At 46.0% G+C, this 24,026-nt stretch overlaps 2 protein-coding genes across 4 annotated transcripts in view; one reads left to right on the top strand and one right to left on the bottom strand.

Moving 5' to 3' along the window:
* The window catches only part of LOC120048789 (disintegrin and metalloproteinase domain-containing protein 22-like), a 26,943-nt gene extending 6,540 nt beyond the window's left edge, over positions 1–20,403 (bottom strand). Inside the window, exons 1-23 of the mRNA XM_038995012.1 lie at positions 19,883–20,403; positions 19,492–19,568; positions 18,717–18,791; positions 18,489–18,560; positions 17,233–17,399; positions 16,016–16,100; positions 15,800–15,890; positions 15,530–15,581; positions 12,211–12,310; positions 11,843–11,914; positions 11,636–11,728; positions 10,012–10,143; positions 9,859–9,922; positions 9,629–9,734; positions 9,344–9,463; positions 7,044–7,212; positions 6,790–6,901; positions 5,570–5,660; positions 5,396–5,449; positions 5,021–5,221; positions 4,097–4,197; positions 3,818–3,884; positions 1,590–1,713 (exon numbers count right to left, since the gene is read on the bottom strand). Coding sequence (XP_038850940.1) covers positions 1,590–1,713; positions 3,818–3,884; positions 4,097–4,197; positions 5,021–5,221; positions 5,396–5,449; positions 5,570–5,660; positions 6,790–6,901; positions 7,044–7,212; positions 9,344–9,463; positions 9,629–9,734; positions 9,859–9,922; positions 10,012–10,143; positions 11,636–11,728; positions 11,843–11,914; positions 12,211–12,310; positions 15,530–15,581; positions 15,800–15,890; positions 16,016–16,100; positions 17,233–17,399; positions 18,489–18,560; positions 18,717–18,791; positions 19,492–19,568; positions 19,883–19,934 — 2,277 coding nt within the window. The 5' untranslated portion in view covers positions 19,935–20,403. The remainder of the gene's footprint in view (positions 1–1,589; positions 1,714–3,817; positions 3,885–4,096; positions 4,198–5,020; positions 5,222–5,395; positions 5,450–5,569; positions 5,661–6,789; positions 6,902–7,043; positions 7,213–9,343; positions 9,464–9,628; positions 9,735–9,858; positions 9,923–10,011; positions 10,144–11,635; positions 11,729–11,842; positions 11,915–12,210; positions 12,311–15,529; positions 15,582–15,799; positions 15,891–16,015; positions 16,101–17,232; positions 17,400–18,488; positions 18,561–18,716; positions 18,792–19,491; positions 19,569–19,882) is intronic.
* LOC120048791 (claudin-12-like) lies at positions 20,081–24,026 on the top strand. 3 transcript variants are annotated; one of them, XM_038995015.1, is made up of 3 exons: positions 20,081–20,209; positions 21,170–21,425; positions 21,589–24,026. In XM_038995015.1, the coding sequence occupies exons 2-3, from the start codon at positions 21,207–21,209 to the stop codon at positions 22,393–22,395; spliced, it is 1,026 nt and encodes a 341-aa protein (XP_038850943.1). In that variant the 5' UTR covers positions 20,081–20,209; positions 21,170–21,206; the 3' UTR covers positions 22,396–24,026. The 3 variants fall into 3 exon arrangements, with proteins under 3 accessions (XP_038850943.1, XP_038850942.1, XP_038850944.1); XM_038995014.1 differs by having other exon boundaries at positions 21,165–21,425; XM_038995016.1 differs by lacking the exon at positions 20,081–20,209 and adding an exon at positions 20,383–20,472 and having other exon boundaries at positions 21,165–21,425.

Here is a 24,026-nt window from a genome sequence, read left to right as displayed (position 1 = left end):
TGAGATGTTATGTACAGTATATGTTACGTATGAGATGTTATGTATAGTATATGTTACGTATGAGATGTTATGTGCAGTATATGTTACGTATGAGATGTTATGTACAGTATATGTTACGTATGAGATGTTATGTATAGTATATGTTACGTATGAGATGTTATGTGCAGTATATGTTACGTATGAGATGTTATGTACAGTATATGTTACGTATGAGATGTTATGACAGTATATGTTACATATGAGATGTTATGACAGTATATGTTACATATGAGATGTTATGTATAGTATATGTTACGTATGAGACGTTATGACAGTATATGTTACGTATGAGATGTTATGACAGTATATGTTACGTATGAGATGTTATGTACAGTATATGTTACATATGAGATGTTATGACAGTATATGTTACATATGAGATGTTATGTATAGTATATGTTACGTATGAGACGTTATGACAGTATATGTTACGTATGAGATGTTATGACAGTATATGTTACGTATGAGATGTTATGTACAGTATATGTTACATATGAGATGTTATGACAGTATATGTTACGTATGAGACGTTATGACAGTATATGTTACGTATGAGATGTTATGTGCAGTATATGTTACGTATGAGATGTTATGTACAGTATATGTTACGTATGAGACGTTATGACAGTATATGTTACGTATGAGATGTTATGTACAGTATGTGTTACGTATGAGACGTTATGACAGTATGTGTTACGTATGAGATGTTATGTACAGTATATGTTACGTATGAGATGTTATGTACAGTATATGTTACGTATGCGACGTTATGACAGTATATGTTACGTATGAGATGTTATGACAGTATATGTTACGTATGAGACGTTATGACAGTATATGTTACGTATGAGATGTTATGTACAGTATATGTTACATATGAGATGTTATGACAGTATGTGTTACGTATGAGACGTTATGACAGTATGTGTTACGTATGAGATGTTATGTACAGTATATGTTACGTATGAGATGTTATGTACAGTATATGTTACGTATGAGATGTTATGACAGTATATGTTACGTATGAGATGTTATGACAGTATATGTTACGTATGAGATGTTATGTACAGTATATGTTACGTATGAAATGTTATGTATAGTATATGTTACGTATGAGATGTTATGTACAGTATATGTTACGTATGAGATGTTATGTACAGTATATGTTACGTATGAGATGTTATGTACAGTATATGTTACGTATGAGATGTTATGTACAGTATGTGTTACGTATGAGACGTTATGACAGTATATGTTACGTATGAGATGTTATGTACAGTATATGTTACGTATGAGATGTTATGTACAGTATATGTTACGTATGAGATGTTATGTACAGTATATGTTACGTATGAGATGTTATGTACAGTATGTGTTACGTATGAGACGTTATGACAGTATATGTTACGTATGAGACGTTATGACAGTATATGTTACGTATGAGATGTTATGACAGTATATGTTACGTATGAGATGTTATGTACAGTATATGTTACATATGAGATGTTATGTGCAGTATGTGCTATATACTGTGTTATTATAGTAGTTACCCTGGCACTCTGCCTGTTGGCCTTCCTCTGGTCGTCGGGGAGGGGGGGCATGGGGTAAGGGTACCTCCGGCTGGATGCAATGGACCCCGTGGAGGAGGTGGGCGACTTCGCCGGGGAGAGCGTCCTGAAAGAGACAGGAAATGACCTCACTATAAACGGTGACATCATCATTCTTACTGATCTGCCCGGAATAGGCAGAAGTTGCCCCTAAACACCGAGGCAGACATTTTTTCAGGACCCTAACGGTTAAGGTTCAGGTTGGGGGTACGATAATTTGACCCTAGAGCTGTGGTTAGGGGAAGCATCTGCCTGTGCCAGAGTAGACCAGCCTGAACAGCCCTGGTCTGGGAACAGTCACCTCTACCTCTCATCGACCTGCCTATAACATCATCAACCGCTGCACCATCATCAGCAATGCAACAGGGCCAGCTGTGCTGTGGCTGGAGTGGGAGTGGGCAGGTCAGTCAGTCAGTCACCCACTGAGTACAGTTAATTTGACACACCGGCCTGTGTTGGGGCGTATCTGGGCTGGTGCAGGACCAGAAGGTGTAGTGGAGATGGTGTCATGGTGGGTAAATGTGAACCAACCAGGCCGGTGAGCACAGAGACACTCAGTAGGGGACTCAGACATGTGTGTAGCACAATGATGACATCAGAGCAAACCCAACACTGAACATGCAGAGATAAAGAGAGAAAAGATGGCAAGAGCAACGGAGGGAAATAAGGAAATAGACTAGTAATAGAGATTATTTCTAATGACTTCCTTTTTGGTGTCATTACAAATGAAGCAAGACAATTATGTTACTCAATACTCAACAAAATGTAAAACTGTTGTAAAGGTTCAGCAGCTATTTATACATCCAACCATCCTAAATCCTAGAAGGAACCATCGTACGCTAAAAGCAATGATTCATGGGAGTCCAAAGACACAAGAGGACCAAGAGCTGTCAACCAAAGCTCTGACATCATCACCAGAACTACCAATCAATCTGCTCTTTATCTGTGATAAAGGGAACTGACCCCCATTTGGGAACCACTGGTATAACACTTCCCTACCTCCCCTGGCCAAATTGAACCCAAATACACGGACCAAGCCAAAGGGGGGTTAAAAGAGGGGGGTGGGCGTTGTTGAGGAATAGGAGATGACCTGAGGTAATACCTAAGGTAGGGTCCTTCAGTGTTTTTATTCACATCTTCTACCCACTTAGTTACATCATAATGCTCTGTTTGGAAGCGAGGGGTTAAATACCTGCAGGAGTGGGGATTGATAGACACACCGAGAAGGGAGGAGGAAAGGAGAAGAGGAAACAGGAGGAAAAAGAGGATGAGAGGGAGGAGGATGGAGATGAGGAAGAGGGAGAAAGAGGATGAGGGAGGAAGAGGAGATATTTTAGGAGAGCAGAGCAGACCAAAGACATTCTGAACACACACCAACAAGATGCAAGTGAGAGGAAGACAAGATGGGACTGTGAAGAACTTGACTAGATGAATGTGTGTTTTAGTAAGATGGTAATTTACATTTTGGCCAGATGTCATAAATCGGTCCAAGCAGTTAAATTCTCCTCATTCACTCCCATGCTTTCAAACAAGAACAGTTGCTCTGCAAATGACCTCAGGTGCCAAGACCAGGAAACAAACAAACAAACAACAACAGGCTGGGAGATCAACAAGGCTGAAAGGTCAACAAGGCTGAAAGGTCAACAAGGCGTTAATTGTGTTCATTCACGGGGAGCATGTGCAGTTAGGGTTGTTTTTGAGTGGCCATGCTAGAAAGAACAGAAGTATGGTTTCACAAATGTCCTCTTTATAAGTAATAGCCCTGACCTTAACACTTAACCTTTACATTTACCCTCACCCATAACACTAACCCCTAGATAAAAACAAATAGCCTTTGTCCGTTCAAGCATGGCCATAGTGACTGCCATTAAGTCCCACATGCACTCTACAATGCCATTTTTCTTTATAGAACAGTGCAGTACAACATTCTAGAACCATGGCGTCTCTGAGGTAACAAAATCTGGTAATAGTCAATGTAACTCATTAATACACTTTCTTATAAAGTTCTTGTGAAATGCTGGATTCACAGATTCTACAAGAACCCCACAATTTGTATTAGTCTATTTCACCATACAGAACCTCTTGGCTTGCTGCTATTTGAGCTGATTTGGATGGGTGTAAATACAATCCCTGAGCCATGTGGAAGCCCATCCAGGAACATGGTGACTTACTCTGTAGAGTTGGAGCGAGGACGGAACTTCTTCCCTTTCGACTTCTTGCGATTTCCACTCAGATTTCCTACAGAGGAAGGCCACAGTAACACACGGTTAGCACAGGGAAATATAACTCTCTCTGTGTGTGTGCTCTGTGTGTGTGTGCTCTGTGTGTGTGTGTGTGTGTGTGTGTGTGTGTGTGTGTGTGTGTGTGTGTGTGTGTGTGTGTGTGTGTGTGTGTGTGTGTGTGTGTGTGTGTGTGTGTGTGTGTGTGTGTGTGTGTGTGTGTGTATTTACCTTGCCATGAGTTGCTCCTGGGTCGCCCGTTCTCACAAATGTCAGAGATGTGTTTGGCGTCAGGGATTCGCTCGCTCCACGAGTGGGACAGACCGTTAGACCTTCACACACACACAAAGTTATATTTCCTTGTGAAACAGTGATAACCATTATCATCACGATCATCATTACTGACAACCTGATCCCCAGACTTTTTATTTTTTTATTTAGCCTTTATTTAACCAGGCAAGTCAGTTAAGAACAAATTCTTATTTACAATGACGGCCTACACCGGCCAAACCCGGACGACACTGGGCCAATTGTGCGCCGCCCTATGGGACTCCCAATCACGGTCGGTTGTGATACAGCCTGGAATCAAACCAGGGTGTCTGTAGTAACGCCTCAAGCACTGAGATGCAGTGCCTTAGACCGCTGCGCCACTTGGGAGCCCAGATTTACAACATCTGTTTAGTCGGTTTGATTTCTGGGACCACCCATACGTAAAATGTATGCACACACGACTGTATATTACTATATCATTATAATATTATTTTCCTTTGTCTACAGTAGAGAACAGACAGACAGCTCAAAGTAGGAGGAGGACAGGAAGGAGACTGATGGTACATTCCATGAGAACAGACTACCACACCATGACAACTCTGAACGATAGCATGATGACAGAGAGCGATACCATGACAACAGGGAGTGATACCATGACAACATGATGAGAAGAATGTGCAGAAAGAGGCATATTGCAACCAACACTACACAACCAACTACACATATTGCGAACAAGACAAGATACCCTCGACACACACAAAATAAGAAACCCCCTCACCACACACACACACACACACACACACAGAGACACACACACACACACACACACACACACACACACACACACACAGAGACGTTTGCGATGGCAGTGAGATGATGTCACACCTGAATGCAAACAGAGAGATGTTTTGTGAGATGGAGGCGATGGAGGGGGGGAAAGAGAGCGTGTATATCTGCAGGTTAGACAGACAGCCAGACCTCTTCTTGGAGCTACAGCCTGAGTTGGTGCTGACCCCAGGGGCCAGGTCACTGTAGAACGAGTCTGCATCCCCGGGTTTCTTCACATAGTCACCCGGAGGCATTTGCCTGAGAAACGCCAACAAACAGACATCTGAACACTGTCATGACATAGATGTGATTTCACAAACACATCAACAAATAAATAGATCAACAACTAATGACCGTTATAGAAAATGTGGAATTGTAAGTTGCGCTGCTAAATGACAAAACTGTAAATGGGAAAGAATGAGGATGACAAACCTGCAGAATCTTCTGTGAACCTCTGACTCAACGTAGCACCGCTGTCTGTAGCTCCTGTTAGTGAAGAAGGACAGTCACGTCAGACACACTGACCAATGACAGGATCCCAAACCAGTTCCTAATCCTAACTAGTCAGCTATCCCAGGTCTAGAGCTGAAGTCCAGCTGTACTCACTTGTATCCCCAGGCGGTGATGGCCAGGATGAGAGCCAGGAACAGAATGGAGCCAGAGATGGCTCCGATGATGATGTTAGTACTGGTGATACCTGAGAGGGGGGGGGGGGGGGGGGGGGGGGGGGGGGGGGGGGGGGGGGGAGCACTTTATAAACAAACAGTATTATAGTTGTTTCCAGATTAATCTGTAGGAGAAACACACTTTGAAGTGATCAAGTGGGTACACCTCACTTCAATAGTACACTAAAACACAGCACACTCAGAGGGAAGAGATCTGAAAGGAAAGAGGGGGAGGAAACAGATTACAAACATTGATGTGTATGTTTTTGAGGGGAAACGTAGAAGGATTCAAAAACATGACTGACTACAGGCTGGGGAGACTGGGATGGGGTGAGAGGAGGAGAAAGAGGAGGAAGTGACATCACAGAAGGGGCAAACACAATGAAGAGGAACTCAGATCTGACCTCAGCGTCACTCCATCAATGACATGAGCCTGTCGACAAAGAATGTGTGTGAAAATAAACAACAAACAAAAAGAAAGATGTGCCTGGTTGCTTTAAAAAAAACAGATACTAATGCAAACGTAAAGGCCAAAAATAACGATTATATGCAAAATAACTAAACAATGAATGAACCAATGATTTATGATGAAAATAAAGGCTTAAATACGTATGTCGAACCAAAACCTCTCACAGAGTCTTTGTGTAAATAGGGGGAGAGGGAAAGAGTTAGAGAGGGAGAGAGTTAGAGAGAGTTAGAGAGTGTTAGAGAGTGTTAGATAGAGTTAGAGAGTGAGGGAGAACGGAAGAGAAAGTGTGAGGGAAAGAGCGAGAGAGAGAGTCAAAGAGACAGAGGCAGAGAGAGAGAGAGAGAGAGGGGAAGAACAAGAGGAAGAGAGAGAGAGAGAGAGAGCGAGAGAGAGAGAAAGAAAGAGAGAGAGAGAGAGAGAGAGAGAGAGAGAGAGAGAGGGGAAGAACAAGAGGAAGAGAGAGAGAGAGAGCGAGAGAGAGAGAAAGAGAGAGAGAGAGAGAGAGAGAGAGAGAGAGAGAGAGAGAGAGAGAGAGAGAGAGAGAGATAGAGGGGAAGAACAAGAGGAAGAGAGAGAAAGAGAGAGAGAGAGAAAGATAGGAAGAGAGCTATTTATAAGCAGGGCTTATATAAATAGGGGGAGAGGGAAAGAGTTAGAGAGAGAGATAGGGAGACGTGTGGAGTTGTTTGTACCTGATACAGAGGCGGTGGGTCCAACCACCAGGTAGCTGAGAGGAGATGTGGAGTTACAATCGTCTCCAGTCCAACCCAAGTGACACACACACTTCAGCTCGTTACTACAAATCTGCAACACACACATAAACAAGCATGCAGGCATACACACCAAAAAATATGTATTAGGAACTGAAAGGTTGGAGAGAGAGAGAGAGAGAAAGTGGGTGTGCATGCATGTGTGTGTTTGTGCATTTGTGTATGTGTATCCATACCCCGTGTCCAGAACAGATGGTCTTCTCGGTGGTTCCAGGGCAGGTGCTGAAGTTGAACTCCTGAAGGGGCAGACACTTGTGGTTGAAGCAGACCCTTTCTGTCCCACAGGCTGTCCCATCCTCCACATAGCCCAGGTCACTGTCCCCGTCTATCATCACATGACCGCCACTGACATACAGCACACAACACAACACAGTTACAGGGGATCCATTCATATAGAAGTTACACAGGGACAGAAATCAAATATAGAATTGAATTCACAAAGAGAGAGCTCGAGGCATTATTCTGCATATGCTCTGGAGGCCTGCATCGTCAGAGACAGAGCTAGAGGCATTATTCTGCATATGCTCTGGAGGCCTGCATCGTCAGAGAGAGAGCTAGAGGCATTATTCTGCATATGCTCTGGAGGCCTGCATCGTCAGAGAAAGAGCTAGAGGCATTATTCTGTATATGCTCTGGAGGCCTGCATCGTCAGAGAGAGAGCTAGAGGCATTATTCTGCATATGCTCTGGAGGCCTGCATCGTCAGAGAGAGAGCTAGAGGCATTATTCTGTATATTCTCTGGAGGCCTGCATCGTCAGAGAGAGCTAGAGACATTATTCTGTATATGCTCTGGAGGCCTGCATCGTCAGAGAGAGAGCTAGAGACATTATTCTGTATATGCTCTGGAGGCCTGCATCGTCAGAGAGAGCTAGAGGCATTATTCTGTATATGCTCTGGAGGCCTGCATCGTCAGAGAGAGCTAGAGGCATTATTCTGTATATGCTCTGGAGGCCTGCATCGTCAGAGAGAGCTAGAGATATTATTCTGTATATGCTCTGGAGGCCTGCATCGCCAGAGAGAGAGCTAGAGACATTATTCTGTATGTGCTCTGGAGGCCTGCATCGTCAGAGCGAGCTAGAGGCATTATTCTGTATGTGCTCTGGAGGCATGCATCGTCAGAGAGAGAGCTAGAGACATTATTTTGTATATGCTCTGGAGGCCTGCATCGTCAGAGAGAGTGCTAGAGACATTATTCTGTATGTGCTCTGGAGGCCTGCATCGTCAGAGAGAGCTAGAGACATTATTCTGTATGTGCTCTGGAGGCCTGCATCGTCAGAGAGAGAGCTAGAGGCATTATTCTGCATATGCTCTGGAGGCCTGCATCGTCAGAGAGAGAGAGCTAGAGACATTATTCTGCATATGCTCTGGAGGCCTGCATCGTCAGAGAGAGAGCTAGAGGCATTATTCTGTATGTGCTCTGGAGGCCTGCATCGTCAGAGAGAGAGAGCTAGAGACATTATTCTGCATATGCTCTGGAGGCCTGCATCGTCAGAGAGAGAGCTAGAGGCATTATTCTGTATATGCTCCGGAGGCCTGCATCGTCAGAGAAAGAGCTAGAGGCATTATTCTGCATATGCTCCGGAGGCCTGCATCGTCAGAGAGAGAGCTAGAGACATTATTTTGTATATGCTTTGGAGGCCTGCATCGTCAGAGAAAGAGCTAGAGACATTATTCTGTATATGCTCTGGAGGCCTGCATCGTCAGAGAGAGAGCTAGAGACATTATTTTGTATATGCTCTGGAGGCCTGCATCGTCAGAGAAAGAGCTAGAGACATTATTCTGTATATGCTCTGGAGGCCTGCATCATCCACAATGGACCATATGTCAAATACTGTTTCTTCTTTCTAATCTTTCATTATTTTACCAGAAACAATTAAATCCCTTTTTCTATGTTTCTTCAAATTTGTAGCGTTTCTTATGTCCTATTATTAAATAAGCTAAGACTTTATCGTGTTATCCTTGCTAGGTTTTTAATGCATGTACTTCTTGTTCTTGGCTATATACTGTATATGCGTCTTTTGAAAGATTAAATAAATAAAATAAATCAATCATCAGTTGAGACAAATTGCATCCCCAGAGAGAGTCTGACTAAAGGTGCATGTGTGGGTTGGTGGTGTTGTGTGTTCATGATAATTACAGTACAATTATAGATAAATGGGTCCACACAATAGGAATTTTGTTCCGCTAAATAGTAATTGTGTTTAGTGACGTAAATATAAGGAGGTCGCTTTATCAATCAGCGTGTGTAAATATCTATGAATGGACTGTAATTCCTTAGCAACCCAAGGAGAACCATAACACGCTGAATGAATCAGTCTGATGACCTCTGACCGAGTCACACTGGGCTGAGTGGTGTGTGTGTGTGTGTGTGTGTGTGTGTGTGTGTGTGTGTGTGTGTGTGTGTGTGTGTGTGTGTGTGTGTGTGTGTGTGTGTGTGTGTGTGTGTGTGTGTGTGTGTGTGTGTGTGTGTGTGTACCTGCAGTCCAGCGAGGCGCTGTGCTGTGCAACAGAGAAGGACGTCAGTCCCCCCTGCAACTCTCCTAGTCGGGGGGCCGGCGATATGTTGGAACATAGCAGGTACCCACAATGCACGTCTCTGAAACACACAGGAAGTAGTGATAAACCTTCTCTCTAAGTTCAGGTTCCATTACTTACCTAAACTTTGCTGGACACATGTTATGTTCAAGGATAGAAGTACAGTGCGATGGCATGTCATTGTATTCAAGCACAACAGAACTGTGACACAAACAAGTGTCCTTACTGCTTGTTGCATTGGACCCATGTGTCTTTGTCCTTCCCACAGTTCCCCTTCTCTGTCCCCTCGATGTTCAACTTCTCATAACAGAACTTTTCAGCAGCGGTCGCCTCTGAAAAATCAAACAATGAACAGGGATGATGTCACAACCTCCAAAAATAACCTGCTTTGAGTGTCACTGAGGTGGACAACAACGTTTTCATCAGTGATTGAATCAAAAGAGTTTTGTTACTCACTCTCTCCCCACAGGTACTTGCACTGTCTGTCTTTGGTCTTGCACCTCCCGTTGAAGCAACGACCCTGGACACAGAGGAATGGTACACGTCAAACACAAACACACACCTGTACACACCAACTGGTCCACTCTGATTATTCTTGATATCTCTTACCTGTTCCTTTTCACATGAGTAGCCGTCCATCTTGTGCACGTTTGGGGGACACTGGCTGGAGTTACCAGTGCAGTTCTCTGGAATATCACAGTCATTCACTGCCTCCCTACACACCACGCCCATAAACTCCATCTGCCCACACACAACACAACACAGGTCAAAGCATGTCAGCAGGTGTATGACATTTACTCCTGAGGTACTGACCTGTTGCACAGACTACAACCACTATAATTATTATTTGACCCTGCTGGTCAACTATGAACGTTTAAACATCTTGAAGAACAATCTGGTCTTAATGGCCATGCACTCTTATAATCTCCACCCGGCACAGCCAGAAGAGGACTCCCCCTCAGAGCCTGGTTCCTCTCCACCCGGCACAGCCAGAAGAGGACTCCCCCTCAGAGCCTGGTTCCTCTCCACTAGGCACAGCCAGAAGAGGACTGGCACCACCTCAGAGCCTGGTTCCTCTCCACTAGGCACAGCCAGAAGAGGACTGGCACCACCTCAGAGCCTGGTTCCTCTCCACCCGGCACAGCCAGAAGAGGACTGGCAACACCTCAGAGCCTGGTTCCTCTCCACCCGGCACAGCCAGAAGAGGACTGGCACCACCTCAGAGCCTGGTTCCTCTCCACCCGGCACAGCCAGAGAGGACTGGCACCCCCTCAGAGCTTGGTTCCTCTCCACCCGGCACAGCCAGAAGAGGACTGGCACCCCCTCAGAGCCTGGTTCCTCTCCACCCGGCACAGCCAGAAGAGGACTGGCACCCCCTCAGAGCCTGGTTCCTCTCCACCCGACACAGCCAGAAGAGGACTGGCACCCCCTCAGAGCCTGGTTCCTCTCCACCCGGCACAGCCAGAGAGGACTGGCACCCCCTCAGAGCCTGGTTCCTCTCCACCCGGCACAGCCAGAAGAGGACTGGCACCCCCTCAGAGCCTGGTTCCTCTCCACCCGGCACAGCCAGAAGAGGACTGGCACCCCCTCAGAGCCTGGTTCCTCTCCACCCGACACAGCCAGAAGAGGACTGGCACCCCCTCAGAGCCTGGTTCCTCTCCACCCAGCACAGCCAGAAGAGGACTGGCACCCCCTCAGAGCCTGGTTCCTCTCCACCCGACACAGCCAGAAGAGGACTGGCACCCCCTCAGAGCCTGGTTCCTCTCCACCCGGCACAGACAGAAGAGGACTGGCACCCCCTCAGAGCCTGGTTCCTCTCCACCCGGCACAGCCAGAAGAGGACTGGCACCCCCTCAGAGCCTGGTTCCTCTCCACCCGGCACAGCCAGAGAGGACTGGCACCCCCTCAGAGCCTGGTTCCTCTCCACCCGGCACAGCCAGAAGAGGACTGGCACCCCCTCAGAGCCTGGTTCCTCTCCACCCGGCACAGCCAGAAGAGGACTGGCACCCCCTCAGAGCCTGGTTCCTCTCTAGGTTCCTGCCTTTCTAGGGAGTTTTTCCAAGCCACCGTTCTTCTACAACTGTATTGCTTGCTGTTTGGGGTTTTAGGCTGGGTTTCTGTATAACACTTCATGACATTTGCTGATGTTAAAAGGGCTTTATAAATACATTTGATTGATTGATTATGCATATGTACATATGTGCTTGTTGTGACAATGCATAGTGTCCTGTACCTGACAGTTGTTACAGCAGAGTCCGTCGCTACACTTTGAGCCTTGTGTGAGTGTACACTTCTGACAGCACTTCTCTCCCTCCCTCTCACACTCCTAGTGAAGGAACACAAACACATATAAACAAACGCATATGAATCAAGGTTCCCTGTAGATTCTCCAGGACCAGAGGTGTCTAGGGCCAATGTCTGTCCACTCTCAGCTACTCACCGCTGGGCTGCCACAGTCACACTCCTCCCCTGGCTCCACCAAACCATTCCCACACTCTGGAGGGTCAACCAGCTGGAGTCACAGAGAGCGAGGGGGAGAGTGAAAGAGAGTAGAGAGAGAAAGAGAGTGGTTAGGTTCATCTAAGCGCTTTGGGTGAAATTTAAGAAAAGCGCTTTATAAGCTTTGAAGTTATTTTCTTCATTATCCCCTCCAGGGGTGTGTGTGTGTGTGTGTGTGTGTGTGTGTGTGTGTGTGTGTGTGTGTGTGTGTGTGTGTGTGTGTGTGTGTGTGTGTGTGTGTGTGTGTGTGTGTGTGTGTGTGTGTGTGTGTGTGTGTGTGTGTGTGTGTGTGTGTGTGTGTGTGTGTACCTTTATGGGTTTGTTGAAGAGACAGGCTCCACCACCACTGTTGAGGAAGGTATGGTACTCCTCCACGTTGCAGTTGGAGAACCTCTTGGGCAGGTAGAAGCTGTTCAACACAACCACAGAGTCACGCAGTTACAGTGGAAACAACTGCAGCACGTCAACAACAACACACATCCCTCTGAGACACACTGTGCCACTCTTGTGTTGCTTTAGCGTTGTCCTTACAGAGAGAAGGCCAGTAGTGTGGTATATACTTACAAATTACCGTATATGAACAGGAAGGAAACATTCACCACAAAACGTGTTGAACAAGACTGACTAACATTTCTGACTGATTCTAAGAGTTGGTTCCATTTCAGTCCAATCCAATCCTTTACAGCCCACCATCTATAGAATAACACACCTTTTATCTGTTGATGACCACAGTCTAAGTCAGGGTCAAAGAATAGGGAGAGTAGCGGTATGGCATTGGCATACAAGATTAATATTGACTGATGGTGTGTAGAGGAAATAATATTTGTCACATTATTGTTGTTGTCCTTGTTGTTGCTTCTGGTTGTGAATCATAACCTATGCACAATCAGTGATGTGTGGTGGCAGAAATCAGGTCCCATTGATAGCTTAAGGACAAAGGTGTCTTTTGTTGCAGAAATTGATTGACCTCAAATTAATACATTTCTGCAGACCACCTTTGCCCTGAAGTAATCAACAGCACCTGGTTTGCTAGTAAGCAACTGACACTCAATCAGGGGTCTTTTTGTTGTTAGTCTGTCATTGTTAGTGTTGACCCCTTGCTGCTCTGCATTCCTGCAATCAGGGCGTAGCCTCAGATGCTATTGTCCTGTCTCGCCATAGCACTGTTGCTAAATGATACAGCAAATATGTATCCGCTTTGAGTAGTAATGCTAGTGAGTGGCTAATGGGAGCTAGTGCTGTAAACACAATGCAGCAAATCTTGGGCCCAACAGGAGCTTTCCCGGAGAAAGGAAATGGTGGAAGTCAAGGGGCTGAGTTGAGTGTGGATTATTGTAGCACTTACAATAGTAGTGAGAGTCATACTGATTAGCAATCAAACAAAGGCTCACAATAACAGAGAGAGGGATAGAGAGAGAGAGAGAGAGACCTCCAATGAATCACTGGCAATGTAGATATACATCAACCCTCCCTTACTTCTTTCTATGTTTCTCTCGGTCTCTTCTTCTCTCTCGCTAAACACTCTAAATGAAGAGAGGATCGTGTATGATGACTGATAAAGAACATTTCCCATTTGTGGGTGGTGCCCCAACATAGCCTCAACATAGTAAAACCCTCAGTAATGAAGAACCTAACACAGAGGAACCCAGGGTGATACAAACACAAGTCTCTCATTCATCCAGTGCATTATGGCACCCCCAGGCTGGCTAACAACCCAATTGTGCACACACACACACACACACACACACACACACACACACACACACACACACACACACACACACACACACACACACACACACACACACACACACACACACACACACACACACACACACACACACACACACACACACACAAAGGAACCCAGATAGAACCCAAACCCTTTTGATGGAGAGAACCACCACACAGTAGACTGTCAGTATTAGTTAATAGGAACAGACATGCAGGCGCTGAGAAACGAAAATAAAAAGTCCATCAATGGGCGTGACTGATACTTGCTCATTGAATACGAGTGTCTGAAATACCATTGACCTCTGCTTAGAGAGAGGGAGTCTGGGTAAGAGCCATGTGCTGGGGAAAGGGTAAATAATAACTTCTGACCTTTGACATGTTACATGCTGACCCCACAGAGAGGTTGCAAAAGTCAGATAACAATATCAAAGATAGAATCCTAAGAGGGGTCAGTGCTGTTGAGTACAGTATTAATGGAGATAAATCACGGGAATGACATTGCAGACTGTATCAATCGGTTAGATGGACAAGACATGATGGGTAGGGCTCATTGTCAAAGCTTTAAGGGGGAAAAGGGATCCCCCTATGAGTATAACAGTAGTACAATCCGTTGCTCCAAAAGTGCTCAGCGAGTGACATCAGCCCAAAACTGAAAATATATATGAAAATAAATCTGAAAAATATATGTACATAATGAACATAAATAAATACAGCTGAGATCAGACCACAGAGCTGTATTTCTTTACACTGCATCATCTGAAGAAGAAGACGAAGACGAAGCTACGGCGGGACGTCGAGCCACAGAGGCCGTAATGCTATTGGATGGAATGGGAAAGGTTGAGATGACTGACAACCCTTCCAGGCAGCCGATTGGTTCAAACTGCACGAGCAGCGTTCCAGCCAAGCTTCTGCTCACCTGCTGTCCCATTTGGGATTGAGGGGAAACGCAAGAGGTATTAAAGAAGAGGGGTAAAGACACACATCCTCCATACTAACACACAAAGCGCTCACACACAGTTGCATCCATATAGATACACTCACCCACACAAGCTGCAAAGCAGCAAGCGTGTACACACAGAAATACACAATGAACGGTGAACATTTGGCTGACAAGGACAGCACAAGAGCTCCACAGTTAACCAAGAGAGGTATAACATATTATTCAGAATATAGAATGTGATTGGTGGAACTCTACGTGGCAGTTAAGGACATGACCAATCACTCACAGATAGTATTACTAATATGAATCCCTGGCCAAACAGTCCAGTGCCTGAAGTTACTGATGTCTGGAGTAAACAACAGCCTCTACTGCCATCTAGTGGAACATTTCCTGAACTACAACGCAGTCTAAAGTATTTTCTAATGCTCCAGACATTGTTAACCCAGAGTCAACACTAACAAGATAATCACTGTGAATGTATTATTTGTCCTAATTCAGATGATTTCCCCTGTCTAAATGTCCAACTAAGTCAGACTGACTGTTTTTCTGGGTAGTCACTTTCTGGCCAGGCTAAGATGGACAAAGGTGGTATTATCATCAGAACTGATGAATAAGTATATGAGATATTAGTTCTTAGTCGGAGTTAAGGTTAGGTTCAGGGTTAGGGTTAGGTTTAAGGTTGAGGGTTAGGTTTAAGGGTGAGAGTTAGGGGTAAGGTTATGGTGAGTTAGGGTTAGTGGTTAAAAGTGCAGTACTTCCATCCTTTCTAACATGGTCAGATAGTCTCTTAGAGAAGAGGGTTGTCACTAACACACTATGACATCACAGCGACACAGAGATGCACAGAGGGAACACATGTTTGGAATGTCGGCATTGCCGCGGGAGATGGGGTCTGTTGCCGTGGCAGTGTGTGACGGGTTGTTTGGGAAACAAAGTACTTTAGATGAAACTTACCCAACATCATCCATGATGCAGCCAGACCAACGGTCATCACACTTGCACTCGCCTGTGGAACACACAACATACATGTCTCTGTGTGGCCAGTGTGTGTGTGTGGCCAGTGTGTGTGTAGCCAGTGTGTGTGTGTGTGTGTGTGTGTGTGTGTGTGTGTGTGTGTGTGTGTGTGTGTGTGTGTGTGTGTGTGTGTGTGTGTGTGTGTGTGTGTGTGTGTGTGTCTGTGTGTTGTGTGTGTGTCTGTGTACGTGTACGTGTACAGGATTGTACCGTTGAGGATCCTCTTCTTGTCAGAAAAGATGCCAATGTTTTGTCCCAGAGACTGGGCCAGGGTTATGGCCATCTCATCTGTCTTGCCATACTGACAGAGGAAGGGAGGAGAAAAGAGAGAGAACAGAGAGAGAACAGAGAGAGAGAGTAAGTTGTTAAATTGGGCCTAAAAGAGATGCTGATCCTGGTCCATTTTTATCCTGAAGCGGGGCCTACCTCGTTGACTCCTCCTCCTTTAGTTAGAGAACAGACTCCTCCCATATAGGAAGCTCCTCCCCAGCTGCTATGGAACCGGTTCCCTCTGGTAAAAAGAGAGGAAGTGATTAAATCTCTAAACCGGGGTTCCCAGACTTTTTTGTCCCGTCAAATAAGGATGTCACCAACAGCCAATGTCAACTTTTTCATTTGGGGCTTTGACAGTCTATTACAAATCAGTCTGACAGGAAGCATGGTTTGAAATGACTAAAATGCATCAGAACCCCCCAACCCCCCCCCCCCCCCCCCCCCCCCCCCACACACACACACACACTCAGAGACAGACAGAACCCATACCACCCCCTCTCCCCCACCCCACTCAGAGACAGACAGAACCCCTACCACCCTCTCTCCCCCACCCCACTCAGAGACAGACAGAACCCATACCACCCCCTCTCCCCCACTCCACAGAGACAGACAGAACCCATACCACCCCCTCTCCCCCACCCCACTCAGAGACAGACAGAACCCCTACCACCCTCTCTCCCCCACCCCACTCAGAGACAGACAGAACCCATACCACCCCCTCTCCCCCACCCCACAGAGACAGACAGAACCCATACCACCCCCTCTCCCCCACCCCACACAGAGACAGACAGAACCCCTACCACCCCCTCTCCCCCACCCCACACAGAGACAGACAGAACCCATACCACCCTCTCTCCCCCACCCCACAGACACAGACAGAACCCATACCACCCCCTCTCCCCCACTCCACAGAGACAGACAGAACCCATACCACCCCCTCTCCCCCACCCCACACAGAGACAGACAGAACCCATACCACCCTCTCTCCCCCACCCCACACAGAGACAGACAGAACCCATACCACCCCCTCTCCCCCACTCCACAGAGACAGACAGAACCCATACCACCCCCTCTCCCCCACTCCACAGAGACAGACAGAACCCATACCACCCCCTCTCCCCCACCCCACACAGAGACAGACAGAACCCATACCACCCTCTCTCCCCCACCCCACACAGAGACAGACAGAACCCATACCACCCCCTCTCCCCCACTCCACAGAGACAGACAGAACCCATACCACCCCCTCTCCCCCTCCCCAAACAGAGACAGACAGAACCCATACCACCCCCTCTCCCCCACCCCACAGAGACAGACAGAACCCATACCACCCCCTCTCCGCCACCCCAAACAGAGACAGACAGGCTTACGAGAAAAGATGCACGGAGTCACACTTCTCCTTGATGAAGTCTCGTCTGTACTTCATGAACTCCCTCAAGGTCACCATGGGGTCGTCGTCGATGTTGAACCGGTTGTCAGCCGCCCACGTCTCCATGGCAACCAGCACGATGCGGGTGTTGAGCTGCTCCTTGAAGATCTGGGAAGGGAGGGTGACATCAGAACACCAAACATCTGACCAACAGAACAGCTGCAGGAAATACGGTGCTGTCTGTCTCTTGAGACTTGACTGACATCTAAACATTTCCTACAAAACTACTTAAATGACCTAAATGACTTTGAAAGCTGACAGATCTAATGACGACATCCATTCCAACAGACTTATGTCTGGGGGGGATAACAACAAATAACGGTAGTGTTTGTGATTCTAATCTGAGCAGCTTATGAGAACACTGCTCCGTGGCCAGACAGAATCAACAGAGGCTAATAGTCTCTTCAAAGGACACAATGGGGACGAGTGGTACAGTGAGAGAACATGTTTGCCTGAATAGGATGAAAATCTATTAAACAACCTGTTTGACTGCCCAGATAAACAGTGGAGACGGTGAGGGGAGGGAGGAAAGGACACCTGTAAAGACTGAGTGATTTAGCTGAATACCAGCAGTAGTCTCATATGGACAGAGATGGAGAGGGGAGAAAGGAGAGGATTGATGGAGGAGAGGAAGGGAGGGGACGATTGTTGTTTGTTTTTAAGCTCAGGTGCGCAGAGAGGAGCGAGGGATGGACTGATGCACAGAGGAGAGGGAGGGTACAGGAAGGGTCACTGTTGTCTGTATTTAGGCCTGTCTGTTTGTCTGTTTGTGGTTGCACAGTAAGCCAATAACATTCCATTAAATCAACAATGCACAGTGGACAGGGACGCTTTCAGTTCTATTCTTAAAACAAAACATCTATCAAACACACACCATTCCCTATATAGCATCCTTTTTATGTCATCACTAAATCTCAAGGGCACGCAAACAGATGACCCTTTTCCACCAGCCTATCAGCTTTCAAATGTGACCCTGTTCCTCTGCAATGGGCCTATCAGATTTCAGCAGCACAGCAGACAGACGGGGCTGAGGAGACCAGTTATCGTTGCAGACGGTGACACTGAAGATTCCGCCCTTGATCGGTTGAGATTTAAAAGACCAGATGAGTCTACTGTCTCTAGGCTCATGGAGGCCAGATAGCCACTGCTAGCTGACAAAATATCCAATATCAAAAATATTATGTTTAGGTAACTTACCATATCAGCCATATTGACCACAGACTTAGCGTAGTTATTCGTCTGACCAACAGAGAGACGATGCTTTTTATACTGGAGAGAGAGAGAGAGAGAGAGAGAGAGAGAGAGAGAGAGAGAGATAGTCAGCCTTATACCTGAACCCCTAGCTTCTTTATTGGGGGTAACATCAGTGAAAGAAAGAGCACACACACACATAATCATAAACACACACAGACGGACTGCACTCACCATCAGATGGTCATTGATCACCATCAGCTCGATGTACTTGGTCTCCTCGGCCACACTGCCTCCAACCCGCGGGGCCTACGAGAGCAACACAGAGCAGACTGTAAGCTTCAATGGATCTAACACAAACACACACGCATTAAAACTCTCTCTCTCTTACTGTAAAAACATTATATTTGTATGATGACTGTTTCCACCTAAACCCATCATAGAAACAGGAAGGAGGATGCTGGGATGATGGAATGTTTCAACCGCATCTGGTCTGTCTGTGCTTTCCAGTAACCCCTGTCTATATAGCTCTCAGGGGAGAAAGAGAGAAAAAAAGCAAGAGAACAGAGAGAGCGAGAGAGAGAGAGAGAGGGAGAGAGGGAGAGATGCAGACACATCCACACCAGTTTGTCTGTCTGCAGGCAGTGGAGGATGAGGAGCCACAGAGAACAACCTTCATTCACATGGTGAATATTTTATAAGAAGAGAATGAGAGGGGTGACAAGGAAATCACCTTCATTTCTACCTCAGTGAATTAACATACAGAATGCAAAGTCAACAACGTGAAGAACACGCAGAGCACTATTTAATTATCTCCAACACACTCATACAGACACACATAAGCATGCACGATTATATAGTACACACACACACCACACACACGACTGAACTCAAGATGAATCCTTTCTCAGCATTCCTTCCCCAGTTACAGTCAATTATGACTCATCCATAACTGTGACCATAAGGATAGTAGGAGGAAAACCTGGGGCATTCCACAGTTCTCACTCACCTGTCTCTTCTTCCTCCTGTGGACGACCTTTGACCCAGGAAATGGAGGGCTGGGGAAAGGAGGCTCTGGGAGGTCAACTGGGGAAAAACAAAAACAAAGGAGGGTTAGTGTATTATTGTTTGTTAGCGTATAGGGTTATAACATTCACTATAACATTCTCCACATCTAATAGTAACCAAGCTATGCAGTTCTATATTATGTTTACTCAGGCTTATGTGTATCTATAGGCCTACGGCTCTGATACTGGATATTGGTTCAGCTGCAACTTGTGGTAACCAATCAGATAGTGTGGCCAAAACTAACAGTTTTGCAATATTTATTTCATTTATCAGTTTTCCAATAGTTCGTTAATTTAATCAACCCCTCATAACTCTTACAGCAGATACCTTACCATTAGGAAGGAAGTAAGCGGCTGCCTCTTCTCCTGCTGATTTATAGATCATGTGGATCTGGACATCACCCTGCAAGACATTAGAAAGAAAGGTGGAGGGTCATTATTTTCTCTCTTTTGTGTATATATATTTTTAATCATCCAACCATGTACAATGTGAATATGAACGCGCGGGTGACGTCACATTCTCTTGCGAACCACGGGGACGCGCAAGAAGCGAGTGCGCTACGAACGGGAAACCGCTCCTTGGAACTGAAAAACTCAACAACAATTTGGAATGGCTGCGATTTCTCCCTAATAAACGCGTTAACGTTACAAAAATCAAAGGTATGAAGTTCGACCTCTCTTTTTCATAGAGTCAGTTGAGCTTCTGTGAGCTCTAGCGTTTAGCTAGCTAGTCCCATCTTTTCGACAATCCAGGGCTCAACAGGTTTCTAGCTAACGTTAGCTGATGCTAACTTATTATTAGCTAGTCAGCTGGTTAATGATTGCTAGCTTGTATCAACATTGTTTGAACAACTGCATGTAGAAGACATCACAGCTAAATTACATATCCACAACTTCATAAGCATACGGGGAGGACAACTACAGTAAGTTAGTAGGCTAACTAGCTAATTGAATGATAGCTAGCTAATTAGCTAGCTGCGCACTGACTACACACATTCACTACTGAATTCTTATTACGTGTCTGTCATGTTACGCCAGTCTGCTCAGTAGAACGTCCGCACAGTAAGTTAACGTTATATTGCAGCGCTGTAAACACAGTGAGCCAGTTACACATTGGTAAATAACGGGTTCTACTTTGAGACAATTGAGTTTACTGCATTGAGAAGCATTACGGTGCAACAACCATTGTCAACGGTAGTGAAGGGTAGTCCAGTCTATTGTCCATTGTTTTTCTGGACAGCCCCTGTTGTGGAGTAGTACTACAGTACTTGCCTAATAGGCTTAGTTTGTAAGTGTCTGAGTTCCAATGAAATGAGAGCATTGTTTTAAGTCGCATGCAGATTCTAGGTCAACTGTGTTAGTGAATAGGAACATATAAGGGGTTTGCCTGTAGCTGGGTCACCTCCCTCAGTGGCGTAAACTTTGATGCTGTTTTCAAGAGTACAGTAATGCTGTGGATTGTTGTCAAGCAGAAAGGTCTCCCTGCCATGCAGAATAGGAAATGCTCTGTCACATATTTATATTCAGAGCTAAACAGGCCTCTAAATCTGGATGACCAGTTCATCTGACTGAGTACTGATCTCCCTTGTTTTCTCTTTCTCTCTTTATCCAAAAGAACAGGAAGTCCTGTTGACATCACCTCCTGTCTGCGGCGGCTATGTCGTGCCGGGACATCCACGCCACCAATGCCTTCTCCTTCATCATCGCCTTCATCTCCGTGGGCGGCATCGCTGTGGCGGCGCTGATCCCACAGTGGCGAGTGACACGACTTGTCACCTTCAACAAAAACGCCAAGAACATCAGCGTCTATGACGGCCTGTGGGCCAAGTGTGTGAAACAAGATGGCTACTCTGGCTGCTACTACTACGACTCAGAGGTACGGGTCTGATGATCGCACAATCATAAGGACATACAGCATCCCATATTCCCCCCATATGGTGCACTGCCACATAGGGCTCTAGAGTAGTGCACTATACAGGAAACATGGTGCCATTTGAGATTTGCATAAATCATTTCTCATTTATTCCTTCTCCCCACAGTGGTATTCTAAAGTGGACCAGTTGGACCTGAGACTGCTCCAGTTCTGCCTGCCGACTGGGCTACTGTTTGGCTCCCTGGCCCTGGTGCTGTGTATGGCAGGCATGTCTAAGACCTGCTGCTGCTCTGATAAGGCTGAGACAGACATCAAGAGTACCCGCTGTCTGGTCAACAGCGCAGGCTGCCACCTAGTGGCCGGGATGTTCCTGTTCCTGGGCGGTGCTATCGCCCTGGCGCCCTCCGTGTGGTTCCTGTTCCGGACCAAAGAGATGAACATCAAGTACGACCGCATCTTCTCAGACGGGTTCGCGGTCTACGTGGCCATCGGCTGTTCCGGTGGCCTCATGCTCGCCGCCCTGCTGATGTTCATGTGGTACTGCATGTGTAAGAAGCTACCCTCTCCCTTCTGGCTGCCTCTACCCACACTCCCTAACTCCCTCTCCACCCAGCCCCTCACAGCCAACGGGTACCCCCCCTCCCCCGTCTACGGACCCCCTCAGACCTTCCCTCCACAGGGGTACGTCCCCACTGTGATGGATGCCCAGCCCTACGCTCCCTCCCAGGGCTACCCTCAGAGCGTAGCCCCACTGGCCCAGCAGCCCCAGCAGGTCTATATGTCCCAGATGTCAGCCCCAGATGGGTATGGGTCAGAGGTGGGGCAGAACCAGGCTTACAGCTATGCCCCGTCCCAGAGTTATGCCCCCTCTCAGGTGGGCTACGCCCCCAGCTACGTAGGCCACCGCTACTCCACACGCTCACGCATGTCTGGCATAGAGATAGACATCCCTGTTCTAACACAAGGCCTCTGAGGGAGGGAGGGCTGCTGCAAGAACACTGAGTCCTGGTTCCATTTAGCTGTCCTGTCTCCTGTAAAGGGTGTGTACTGTCAGTGCAATATAAATGAAGGATATGACTGTTGGTCAGTCTGCACTAGAAATACAACTCTGCGTCACTCAACCAAGCACTGGACTGTTAGACACCGTTTAGTATGCAGGCTCCACATCTGGTGAAAGGACACCAGAGATGCCCCATAATGAAGTCTGAATTCACTGTTACATTTTGATTGAAAACAATATTTTCTAATCGCACCTATTTGTAAATCTCTTAATGTAAATCTGCTTGAAACCTCAGCATTTCTACACTGTGTATATTGTGTTCACTAATATTTCAACTGCTAAGAAATGAACTAAACTGTACTTTAACCGTGAGGTAACTTGATGTAGTGAGGTTAAAGGGAGTGACACTAACTGACTGTGATGTCTTTGTTGTGCCTGTTGTTTTAATGTGTGTTGTTCATATTGTTGGTCTGAAGAAATACTACTGATGGGCCTTGTTCAGAACATTGCTTAGTTATTCTGTGTTTGTTGTACTAATACTGAGAATACTGTAACATGTTACTGTTTCTTTTGTTCTGCTAGTTTTATACACATGCTGTTTTTGGGCGTTGGAGATATTATAATATGCTGTGACATGGGAATATCCAAATTACTCTCATCCTATTTACCCATCAACAGTACAGCAGTGGCTCTAAGGCCATGACTTTTTATATGTAGACATAAATTAGATCATTTTGTATCTAATTCACATATCATGATGTCACCGTATATCAATCAAATGTATAAAGCCTTTTTTACATCAGCAGATGTCAGAAAGTGCTATATCAGGAAGGTAGTTGTTGACCTGTCTCCTTTGTTAAGGTGCCTGGAGAGATGATTTAACCAGAACACATACTGCTCTGTGGCTCTGTCTGCTACTCAGACCAAAGCAACGTCAAAATGAACATCTTATTTTAGGTACACTGCCATCATCTGTTGCCTGTTCTTTTTGTCAAACTGTCAGTCTACACTGAGCTGTGTAAGCAAACGTAGAGCTACTCTTGTTTCCGCTTCATTCATCCACTACTGGGCTCCCGAGTGGCGCAGCGGTCTAAGGCACTGCATCTCAGTGCTAGAGGTGTCACTACAGACCCTGGTTCGATTCCAGGCTGTATCTCCATGATTGGCCCAGCATTGTCCGGGATAGGCCGTCATTGTAAATAAGAATGTGTTCTTAACTGACTTGCCTAGTTAAGGTTAAATAAACTGTCATTGATTTCACATGGGGGGGGGTTCACTACACTGTAACATCACATTGGCTGTGCTGGTTCTAAGATGGTAGAACACTGACTGAATTCACTGGGTTTCTTATGATTCTACAATCTAGAGGAAGAGGATTCTGTGATTTATGTTGCATTTTATTCCTAAACACTAGTTTTGACCAAACTGTCCTCTAACTCGTGTGTTGACTTAATCTTAAATACCCTTTAAATCAGCCGTAACGCATCCGACATGCTCTCTCTGTTGCAGTACTGCATGTACAGTCTAATGTTCTTATCTCTATGGAAAATATCTTTGTTCACCAGACCTTTTTCTCAATAAAATGTTTATCTAATTAAACTGTG

Source organism: Salvelinus namaycush, chromosome 5 (genome assembly GCF_016432855.1).
Source record: "Salvelinus namaycush isolate Seneca chromosome 5, SaNama_1.0, whole genome shotgun sequence".
Lineage (NCBI taxonomy): Eukaryota > Metazoa > Chordata > Actinopteri > Salmoniformes > Salmonidae > Salvelinus > Salvelinus namaycush.
This window is presented reverse-complemented; position numbering and strand designations above follow the sequence as displayed.

Coding starts and splice junctions, on each gene's coding strand:
- LOC120048791 (XM_038995015.1), top strand. CDS start 21,207: ATGTCGTGCCGGGACATCCACGCCACCAATGCCTTCTCCTTCATCATC. Junction 21,426..21,588: donor GCTACTACTACGACTCAGAG/GTACGGGTCTGA, acceptor TTCTCCCCACAG/TGGTATTCTAAAGTGGACCA.